This window comes from Palaemon carinicauda, chromosome 1 (assembly GCF_036898095.1).
Source record: "Palaemon carinicauda isolate YSFRI2023 chromosome 1, ASM3689809v2, whole genome shotgun sequence".
Taxonomy (NCBI): Eukaryota; Metazoa; Arthropoda; class Malacostraca; order Decapoda; family Palaemonidae; genus Palaemon; species Palaemon carinicauda.
Window position 1 is genome coordinate 41,066,673 of NC_090725.1, and position 12,107 is coordinate 41,078,779.

The 12,107-nt window shown below is 40.3% G+C and overlaps 1 protein-coding gene across 1 annotated transcript in view; it reads left to right on the top strand.

Moving 5' to 3' along the window:
- LOC137640849 (hemicentin-2-like) overlaps positions 1 to 11,616 on the top strand; it is a 176,109-nt gene extending 164,493 nt beyond the window's left edge. The window contains exon 8 of the mRNA XM_068373332.1: positions 11,449 to 11,616. Coding sequence (XP_068229433.1) covers positions 11,449 to 11,616 — 168 coding nt within the window. The remainder of the gene's footprint in view (positions 1 to 11,448) is intronic.
- The last annotated feature ends 491 nt before the right edge of the window (positions 11,617 to 12,107 follow it).

A 12,107-nucleotide genomic window follows, 5' to 3' on the forward strand; every position in this document is an offset into this window, starting at 1 on the left:
GCACACATTTGCGAACCAGTGACCTGCCGACTATTAGTTAAAGGTAGTATATCTTTGAACTATACGGGGGTAAATGCCGGCCGGCACATGCTGGCCGGCACAGCAGCATGCGATGTACAGTGGTTTCTATATTTGTAGTGTAGTACACACTGCATTAATAAACTACAGTACATAGTTTGTTGTAACACTAAAGTTCTTCCAACATACTTAATGTTATCTTGTACAGCCTTTTGTTGGGACCGTACAATATATAGAAAGTGAGTTCTTTCTGTATTCATTCTATCCTATCCTGTATATTAAAACTTTATTTCAAGGTGTGAGCTACACCTTAAATTTCCGTTTAGGAAATTACATAAGGTATTCTAGAATATAATTAACCTTAGTTTTAATATTTTGGGAGGTTACAGCAATTGGCTGGGCAGGAAGTAAAAGTATGTGCCTTTCCTTCTTTCTTTTATAGCTTTACTGTGTAAGCTACATGTTTCATCATAAGTGAAAAGCCTTCATGATACTCATGGATTTTTCTTCTCTTTACAGGAGGACCATCCGAAGTGCGGGAGTGTATTCTGCAATGTCCGCAGTAATTACTTCTGTGGACATCAGTTTTGCAGGAGGCACACAGCATGCGCAGCCTCCAGAGGTGATCTCCGGTATTGGGACCCTCAGGTTTGTACTGTATGTTCTAACCTGATTACCGAGGCTTTTGACAATCCTAAGTCAACGGAGTCAAGGGATGCTGCCAGGGAAAAGTTACGAACCTGGGTGAGGGGTTTTCAGAAAAACACCTCAGGCTGATGCAGTCATTCCTCAGCCTCAAGTGGAGATACCAACTCCCCAGAATCCGGTAGATTCTGAAGTCTCTGCCGCCCTTCAAGACATCCAATTGGACAATAGGATGTCGGAGGTGTCGGACTCTACAGAGAAAGACCTTCTAGGAGAAGGTTAGGAGGAGGAGCTGTCTCAGGCTCCTCAAGTAAAAGAGGAAGAAATCGACGAGGTGTCGGTTACATCGGTTCCGGACCCAGAACCTGTTCCCTCTACATTGTCTGCTATCCCAGATGAACTGGGAAGGACTCTTTCTTCTATTGTTGAGATGATCCAACAAATTCAAAGAAAGAATGATGAGAAGGAAGCTGCAATGAAACTGGAGATACGTAGACTTGCAGCATCACGTGGGCCCCAGAAGCGACTCAACGTGAAGGATCTTCCTTTGTGCTCGGACACCAATCCTTGGAGGTATGCCGAACACATGTCAATGACAACCGGGAAGATCGTGATATCAGAAAAGTTGGGAGCAATTCCTCTGGAAGAAGTGGAATTTTGGCCCAACAATGATTCTTATCCGGACTGCTATGCCCGTCTTAGGAAGGAGCCAGCCTTAAAGGAGGAGACGGAGCCGAAGGAGGTCATAGTTCTTGACCATAGTAAAGCACAGGCATTACTAGCGGGCTCCATGAAAGATAGGGGCTTCACGAACTCAAACGTGCTAGCCTTGAGTAAGAAGCTTCCCTCCTTTGTGGCCTCTCCAACCAGAGCCTTTCCCTTCATGGAAAAGGGATATAAGGCAGCCTTAAAGGTGGTGGAGGCAGGGAAACCATGCCCCTCCTGGGAGGAGTGCAAGCCGTTATCTCTGACCTTGCCCTTGGACCAAGAAGACTGGAAGGACGTCCACCTTACCTTCTCAGTCGGGAAGCTGGAAGCTGATATTGCTGAACGTCAGTTTGGTGAGGTACTTCCAAAACTCTCGGATGTTCTCTTGCACAGAGAGCAAGAGACGAAAAAAAGACTTACGGCATCGATGTCGTTGCAGACGACATTAAAAACGATGGCAAGTGACCTCAAGAACCAGGACATGTTCATGGTAATGGCCAAAACCCATCTGGCTACAGTTACGAAGGATCTCTATAGCTTTATTAAAGCTAGGAGAAACTGTAGAGAGTTTGTGTTTGCCTCGGCTGCGGTGAGGCACGAACCGAGGAGACTGATATCCTCTCGTATCTGGGGTCAAGACCTCTTTCCCAATGAAGTGGTTAAAGAGGTAGTAGATAAGGCCGCCACACAGAATAGGAACCTTCTCAAAAAGTGGGGCTTAGATTTTAAGAGAAAGTCTTCTCCAGATGAGGGTCCCCAACCCAAGAAGAAGACAAAAAGGCCTAGGCCATCCTCTCAGCCGGCTAAACCATACCAACAGCAACAACAACAACTTCCTGTGACCGCGGTACCTCAGATAGTAGCACAACCTCCAACCACGTACCAGCTGGTACCTCAACAAGTGGCGACACAGTCGCCAGTTCTTAACCCAGCCTTTGAAAGGCAGACTTCTTCCTTTCGTGCGAAAGCTAGAGAAACAGCCAGAGGTTCTTCTAGACGCCCTTCAAGAGGAAGGGGATCCAGGGGAGGACACGGTCAAGGAGGCAAGGCATCAGGTCCACAACAGCAGAAGTGAGATATTTCCAGTAGGAGGGAGACTACAGCTATTTAGGGATCGCTGGACCTTCGATCCCTGGGCCCACAGCCTAATTAAGAATGGACTAGGTTGGAGCTGGGGCAGTCCTCTACCGCAATTTCCTCAATTCTTCCAACACTCAACCCCCGTTCTGGAAGAATATGTCCGAGAGCTCTTAGACAAAAGAGTAATCCGGAAAGTTAAGTCCATCAAATTCCAAGGAAGGCTGTTTTGTGTTCCAAAGAAGGACTCAGAAAAACTCAGAGTCATTCTAGACTTGTCGCCACTCAACAAGTTCATAGTGAACTACAAGTTCATAATGCTCACACTTCATCACATAAGGACCCTACTGCCCAAAAGGGCATATGCTGGTTCTATAGACTTGTCTGACGCTTATTGGCACGTTCCAATTAATCGTCACCTCTCCTCCTTCCTAGGCTTCAAGTTACATAGATAACTTTACGCCTTCAGAGCCATGCTTTTCGGGCTAAACATAGCCCCAAGGATTTTCAATAAGCTCGCGAACGCAGCCGTCCATCAATTACGCCTAAAGGGGGTCCAAGTAGTAGCCTACTTGGACGACTGGCTGGTGTGGGCAGCATCCAGGACAAAATGCATGCAAGCTTCTAAGATAGTGATCCAGTTCCTGGAACATCTGGGATTCAAGATCAACATCAAAAAGTCTCTACTTTCTCCAGCTCAAAAATTTCAGTGGTTGGGAATCCACTGGACTTTGGAGTCACATCGACTTTCCATTCCTGGGAAGATGAGGAAAGAAATAGCAGGATCTGTCAAGAGACTATTGAAATCCAAACGGATATCGAGACGCGAACAGGAGAGAGTGCTGGGCTCTCTACAGTTTGCTTCGATAACAGACCCAGTGCTAAGAGCACAGCTAAAGGATGCAACAGGAGTCTGGAGAAAATACGCATCAAACGCCCGAAGAGATCTAATAAGTCCTCTACCGACTCGACTGCGAACGCTTCTTAAGCCATGGTCCAATGCCAAGCAGTTGAAGAGATCAATACTTCTTCAACCTCCTCCCCCGTCAGTAGCTATGGGCTGGGGAGGTCACTCTCATCAGAAGAGAGACCAAGGAGTTTGGTCCAATCTTTTCAAGCCATTTCACATCAACTTTCTAGAAGCCATGGCAGTTCTTCTGACACTAAAGAAAGTATCTCCTCGCCACTCGACCCACATAAGACCGGTTCTAGACAGCGAGGTGGTAGTGAGATGCCTGAATCGACAAGGGTCGAGGTCACCTCAAATCAACCAAGTGATGTTGGCCATATTTCGTTTGGCGGAATGGAAGAAATGGCACCTGTCAGCAGTTCACATTCAAGGGTTCCGCAATGTGACAGCGGACGCTCTATCTAGGTTTACACCTATAGAGTCAGAATGGTCCCTTGACGCAGGATTGTTCTCCTTCATCTCGAGCCAAGTCCCGACGCTGCAGATAGACCTCTTTGCGACGAAAGACATCAAGAAAATAGATTGTTACGTGTCCCCATAGAGGGTCCGCTAGCGGAGGCAGTGGACGCTATGTCCCTAGACTGGAACAGATGGTCCAATATTTATCTGCTCCCTCCGCACAACCTCCTTTTGAAGGTTCTCGATAAGCTGAGATCCTTCAAAGGGAAAGCAGCAATAGTGGCCCACAAGTGGCCAAATAGCATGTGGTTCCCTCTGGCATTGGAACTACGACTAAAATTCGTACCGCTACCGGATCCATCCCTGTCTCAGCCAGTACAGAAGTCGACTGTCTTCGCTCCATCACAGAAAACACGGAACCTACATCTCATGATTTTCTCTCCTTAGCGATGAGAAAAAGATTCGGTGTTAAAAGTCAGTTTAGACTTTTGGAGGAAACCAGAAGACATTATGAGGCTTCAGGGAAGAAATAGATATCCTTTGTCAAGGCGAAGAAACCAAAAGAAATCTTGACAGATTTATCATTCTTCATTCACCTTCATGAGCAAGGTTTAGCAGCCAACACAATTCTATTGTTCAAGCCTGCCTTGAAAGTCAGATACCATATGCCTTACAGGTTGACCTTTCTAACGACGTTCTTAATGAACTACAAAGGCCCATGCTGGGCTTAGCCCTTCAGTGCATCCAAAGACCCTTTACATGGTTATTAGATATGATTCTTCATTGTGTATAAATAATGAACAATGTGAAATGCGCATAGAAGGTTTTGAATTTAAGTCATATTTCTGTTTGTACTCGCTTTGGGGGCCAGGGTTAGTGAAATAGTGGCTCTCTCTAGAGAGGAAGGCCACGTCCAGTTCTTGGAGGGAGAACTGAATCTATTTCCAGACCCAACGTTTCTTACCAGGAACAAGCTACCCACCAACAGGTGGGGTCCCTAGAGAATCTGCCCTCTGAAGTAAGATGCATCTCTATGTCCAGTGGAGTGCCTAAATGTTTATCGTCATATAACTTCAGACTTTATGGGAGAACAGCTGTTCAGAAGAGAAACCCTGGGTTCAAAGTTATCTATAACTAAGGGCAAAAATCACCCGTGTTATTCGCAGAACGGATCCAGACAGTACACCTGTTAGTCATGATCCGAGGAAAGTTGCCTCTTCCATAAAATTACTTTAATTATATGGACTTTGAACATCCTTGTTTGTACACCGGCTGGTAGTCATCCAAGGTGTTCTTTATGCACTATGCGAAGCAAGTGGAGCAACTTAAGAGGTCTGTGGTAGGAGTAGGTAGAATTCTTTAACCTTCCGTTTTAAATCTGCGAGGAACAGCGTAATTAATTTGGGACGATTAATTAAGAGGGTGCGTGTGTAGTCACTGTATGTTACTACACACTGAGCGATAGGCCATGAAAGTGGCCTTACGAACTGTTCCATAGACGTCGGTGAACTATAGCATAATACGAACACTTGTGCCAAGCATTTTTTATGCTAGTGTAAATAAACAGTATACAGACTATATCATTATTATTAATAATTCAATTGAAGTGGCAAATCTGTTTCCTAGTAGACGAAACAATATTTTCTGTTGACTATTTTTTCTTTATGCTTTAACGCATATCATCCACATTCTATAAATTTTATAAATGTTGATCTGATATGTATGTTTATTAAATTTTAATAAACAAGTTCATAGTGAACCCTGCGTCTTATTCGCCCACACTCATTTTATTAGAAATGTACTGAGCACTAAGATTAAAATATGGATATTTTTATCATGGTATGTCTTTCGAGACTGTTCCCTGTTTCAAGCAAAAGTCCACTCACTCTATCCCTTCCTTGGAAGGGTTGACGTGGTACCCTAACGGGTTGGTGGCAAAGAGGTAAAATTTGTTCCTATGCGGATACAACCATTATCCAATAGTTAATAAGAGTAGTCACATTGGGGAAGGTGTCACAAATTCATACTGACAATGGTGACTCTTATACAAACTTTGCTTTATAATGTATAGGGCGAGACCACTATACAAGCTTGTCATTTTGTCATTCATAGTTATTATGTACTCCTCGAGACTTTTTCCAGAGTCTAGTACGACTCTTCCCTGTAGGGGGAAGGAAGCACTAACATAGTTCATGCTTAGATGAAATGATGTATGACGGTAACATCATAGGTCTCTAGGTCTAGACGGACCAGGAAAATACTTTCTTGAGAGTACGGCACCGATTGAGAATCCACAGATACAGTAATGCTCTGGTAAACTTCCATCAGGACGACATGGCCTGAGCCAAAAAAACGAATTTTGAGCGAAGCGAAAAATCTATTTTTGGGTGAGGTAGCCATGTCATCCTGATGGACCCGGCCTTCCTTTTATTGTAAAAAGGCTTATTGACCCCTCCCTATAATACAGTATCTGTAGCATCTCGTATATCGCTACAAGGAATAAAGAGGGCGCTACCGCCTTCATCAGATACACACTGGAAACGGAATAGGAGAGATGCCTTATGAGCGGCTCTCTTTTCATTCTCGTTTCAGATTCTTGTCACTGTAACCCCTCGAAGCGTTAATACTGTTCATGGTGAAGCTACCTATGTGACGTGTCAAGAATACGTCCTCTGATATTATGCGGTATCCCTGTGAGATTATTTAGGGATATTCACTCCAGGAGTTAGAATTCTGGATACCTTAAGGTAAAATTCTCTGGGAATATCACTGTAGTCAAATATACCCTAGGAAGCTACCCTTTAGGAACGTCCATCAGGACGACATGGCTACCTCACCCAAAAATAGATTTTTCGCTTCGCTCAAAATCCGTTTTATAAGTAGTTCATCAAGTTTATACATTCCTTAGCTATTGTTGATCAATTCTACACGGTTTTTCTTTGATACATGATTCTATGATATTGCGTTTTGTTATGTCCTTACAATGTAAAATTTCTTATGCCCCTTTCCAATTAATGGTGTGATTATAGTTACTCATATGCTGAAACAAAATACTTGTTTGCTTTCCTATTCGAACATTATATCTGTTGTTTTAGTCTTGTTTCAAGGTCTATACCACTTTGTCCTACATATCTTTTATTGCATTGGTTACATGGGATTTCATAAACACATTCATTTTTTTTTTGTACAGGTGAATTTCGTTTTTCTGATGCTTCCTCCAGCATAGTGACAAATATATACATCGCATGCCTCAGCGATAGATCGTCAATATACATATATATATATATATATATATATATATATATATATATATATATATATATATATATATATATATATATATATATATAATTCAGAAGTTAGCTTTTAGCATATCGTTGAAAATTGTGTTTTGTTTAATGAAAGTAAATCTACATAGCCAGGAGGCTTGTTAGTGAAATTTAATTTTCTAAACAATATCAATTGTAAATATAAACATTAAACATTATATATACCACTGTATTGGATCTGATGAACACAGTTTTCATATCACATTTCATATCCGTTATTCTGATTTCAAGTTTGCATCATTCTTTGATCGTTAAGGTGACGTTAGATGAAGGTTTGCTAGTGATTTTCACTTTTCAATAGGATGTTACAATAAAGACCAAATAAAACGTATTACGAATAGACTCTGTGGCTACTTAAGTCTTGGTAAGGGTAGAAGAGATTATATAGCTATGGCAAGCAGTTCTTCTAGGAGATGGACACTGTCAAATCAAACCATTCTTCTCTAGTCTTCGATAGTGTTTTAGCCTCTGTACCATGGTCTTCCACTGTCTTGGGTTAGAGTTCTCTTGCTTGAAGGTACACTCGGGCACACTACTCTATCTTATTTCTCTTCCTACTGTTTTTTCTAGAAATTTTTTATAGCCCATATTTGAAAGATTTATTTTGATGTTGCTTTGTTCTTAAGATATTTCAATTGTTCATTACTTCTCTTTCACGTTATCTATTTCCTTTCTCCCATTCCTCACTGGGCTGTTTTTCCATGTTGGAGACCTTGAGCTTAAAGCATTCGGCTTTTCCAAGTAGGGATGTAGCTTAACAAGTAATAATAATAATAATAATAATAATAATAATAATAATAATAATAATAATAATAATAATAATAATAATAATAATAATAATAATAATAATAATAATTAGATAAAATGTTAGCCTTGAGGTTCATATCAAATATCAATAATACTATAATTTTGAAATGCAAATCTATTTTCTGTGCATATATACAATAAATACCCCCTTCGGATACAAACTTATATGTATCAACATATGAATTATGATATTTGTAAAAAGCAATTTATTCTACCCACACATTTCTATAATCGTACATAATCAATGATTAAACAATAAAAAATTGTGATTTCCTTTCTCTTATACAATACATTTATATCATTTAAATATTTCATAAGGAATATATTTACTGAAATAATACATGAGAAATCATTTTATGATATATTCTTTTAATGAGAACGAAAACCTTTCTATGGAATAACTTTACCAAGATCTATTGTCTTAGTAAACTTTCCAAAGTGTTTATAGTTAGATTTAAAAATGTCAATGATTTTAATGATTTTTAGAAATATTACAATAATCAAAATTATAATTTTGTAATTCCTTCAAATTTTCATAATTATAATTTATATAATGATCATAATTTTTATAATTATCATAATTTTCATATAATTTTAATAATTTCAATCATTATGATTATAGCTGAAATTAAATTGAAAGCACAGTCTGTTATATATATAAACATATTAATTCTTAGGTTATTGGAACTAGATTCATTAATTAACCATTAAAAAAATAAAGCTTTTCTCTTGACCCACTTTACAAATAACATATTCAAACTCTTAAACAAGGTATTAAACTTTTCCCCAATTCAGGAGAGAGTTTTTCAAACCCACACTGAAAATGAATATCCATTGATATCAATGGATGAATAAGTAACAATCAGACAAGGAAAACAATCGGCCTTTTGTTGTAGGAAGCCAACGTGAATTAGATTGACTCGTTGTATTTGATAAATAAAACTAGAAATAGCTCAAAACTGTCTGTTTAAAGCCCACAGATGAATGGCAGAAGGAAGGAACAGGAACGTTGCCCTATCAAACAGGACAACGCCCTAGAGACTGACCACATATATAATCAGCACCCAAGTCCCCTCTCCAACCAAGTTAGGACCAAGGAAGGCCAGGCAATGGCTGCTGATGATTCAGCAGGTAGACCTTCAGGCTCCCCTAACCTGCCCATCCTTACCTAACAAGGATGGTGAAGTTTCAGCCACCAAAGGAACTAACGAGTTTGAGCTGGATTCGAACCCCAGTCTGGCGATTACCAGTCAGGGACGTTACAGCTTAGGCCACCATAATCCTGTGACGATATCTAAGCAGTGGTCTCTTCTAAATACAGAGCACTCTATATGTTCTCTAGATACAACTTGAACCAATGAATTATCATAGGGTTAATAGATTGCAACGAAGGATCTTACCATCATTGAACAATTTAAAGAGCCAGAATTTCTTAAGTTCAATACATGCCATTCTTAAAACTGCTTCTATTGGTGGAGATTTTTAGACAGTAAGCGAGTCGCTAATCATACCCACATGCTTAGGGTTGTGGTGATCTACTGGATAGGTCCTTGCTTGGCGATCTGGCGGTCTGGGGTTCGAATCACGGTCAAGCTCAATCGTTTTTTGTAATGTCTGCAACCTCACCCTCCTTGTGAGCTAAGGATAGTAGTTTTAGGGGAGCCTATAGATTTATCTACCGAGTCATCAGCAGCCATTGCTTGGCCCTCCCTGGTCCTAGCATGGGTGGAGAGGGGGCTTAGGCTCTGATCATATGCCTATATGATCATTCAAAATACGGCATTATCCTGTTAGTTAAGGTGATATTACTGTCTCTTGCCTCTGCCATTCATGAACGGCCTTTAAACCTTTAAAGCCATTAGTTTAATCATCAAAGAAGAACACCGTACAGGTGTTTGAGAGTCTTTGAGATATCTTCTTAATCATCAATATAATAATTGCTGATTAGTGATATAAAAGAACTTATCAACGACACGAATTCCTTTTAGCATCCTGGAAAATACCGTTTCATTGCCTTATACGCATCAACATTAAAACAAGATGAAGGAGGTTACATGTTACCAATATTCAACATTCTAAAATACTTATTTCCATGCAATTCACGTTAATACAATGACTATATTGCTTTTAATTTATCCTACATTGCTAGAAATGTGCCATAAAGAAAGAGTAAAAACCCGGGAATAAATACTGCCAGGCATATACCCTTTAAAAAAAAGAAAAAAAAAAAACGATATATTGACGTAAAAGAGTGATATTATGGTCTCCAACCCGTAAAATATAATGACAAAGTAGGGTAAGATTACGGTCGCCTATATTTTGCTTAAATACGGCAGAAAACAGTATATTTTTTACGGAGAGTTTCTGATTATTTTTTTATTCAACAGTGTACTATACTTACATGTGTGTGGATGAATGAAACAATAATCCAATAACACGAACATCAGTTTTTTTTTTTTTTTTTATTTATTTATTTCAGAAAAGACAAACTATTCTTTTCTATTTTTTTTTCTTTTAGGTCAGAGGAGCAGAGATCATATGATCACAAGAGTTACTTGAAATTATTATTGTGAGTTATACTATATTATTCTTTATTCTTCATCATCATCGTAATCAACATCATCACCTCCTCCTACGCCTATTGACGAAAAGAGCCTCGGTTAGATTTCGCCACTCGTCTTTATCTTGAGCTTTTAAATAATTTTTTCTCCATTCATCATCTCCTACTTCATGATTCACAGTCCTCAATCATGTAGGCCTGGGTCTTCCAACTCTTCTAGCGCTTTCTGGAGCCCAGTTGAAAGTTGGGTGAAATAATCTCTCGGGGGGGGGGGGGCCGGGTGGTGCGAAGAGCATGCTTTTAAATCAATACTTTTCCATCCATCATATCCTACGTCACGCTTCATTGTCCTTAGCCATGCAGGCCTGGGTCTTCCAACTCTTCTAGTATCTCGTAGAGCCCAGTTAAAAGTTGGGTGAACTAATCTCTCTTGGGGAGTGCGAGCAAGCCCAAACGCGACATTTCTGTATCATCAATATAAGTCCAATAATGGTTATTAATGAAACAAAAACAAAAATTATCCTTTTTGCAACAACAGCAATTTTTATATCATAAAGAATACCAATTTTGGCACCGTTATTTCTAGCCTAGAAATGTCCCTAAATAAGAACATATCGCCTATAAATGGTTCAACTTAGAAGCAATTTCATCTTTAATTAAATGAGCTTCATTGTAATATCATCTCAGCCTAACTCCCTCCATTATTTTATATTTATTTCCATTTAAAAGTTCAACGGCCGCTCATGAATGGCAGATGCAAGGGACAGTGACATTGCCCTATCAAGCAGGACAATGCCCAGGAGATTGACCATATATACATATGATCAGTGCCCAAGCCCACTCTTCACCCAAGCTAAGACCAAGGAGGGCCAGGCAATGGCTGCCTATGACTCATTGGGTAAACTTACAGGCTCCCCAAAACTGTCGATCCTTAGCTCACAAGGGTGCTGAAGTTGCAGCGACCAAAAGGAACTAACGAGTTTGAGCGGGACTTGAACCATAGTCTGGCAATCACAAGTCAGGAACGTTACCACATAAGTCACCACAACCCATTTTTAAAGATAAGCGAAGAGAAACCATCAGAGGAATTATGTGAAATATAGAAACAGTGACTAGTCATCTATGAAGCTCAGTAACCCCAATATCGTATCATTAACATCATCATCTCCTCCCACGCCTATTGACGCAAAGGACCTCAAACAGGATTCATTGGGTAAATTCATCAATGGATAGTTTGCTCCTTGTGAGGCACAGTGCCTATCTAAGGCCTTGGGCACAACTCCCCGTATGAATTTTTTAGCCGTACGTGTCTGGGAATTTTTCAGTCATACCCATGAACTCCTGAGATGTAAGGCCTTGGGCACAACTGGCCGTACTACCAGCTACGGGGGGTATACGGGCAAAATTTGTGTGAAATCGTGGGGGCACGCAACAGTCTTTGACCTCGTAGCCCGCCGTATACCAGCCGCAGCATCTACATATACTTCCTTTAATTCCGTACGACAAACGTGCGGGGCTCGTACTTGTGACGCAAGTTACACGCAAATTACACGTTCGACCAATGTGCGGAGATCATGCCACAGAAAATCCTACG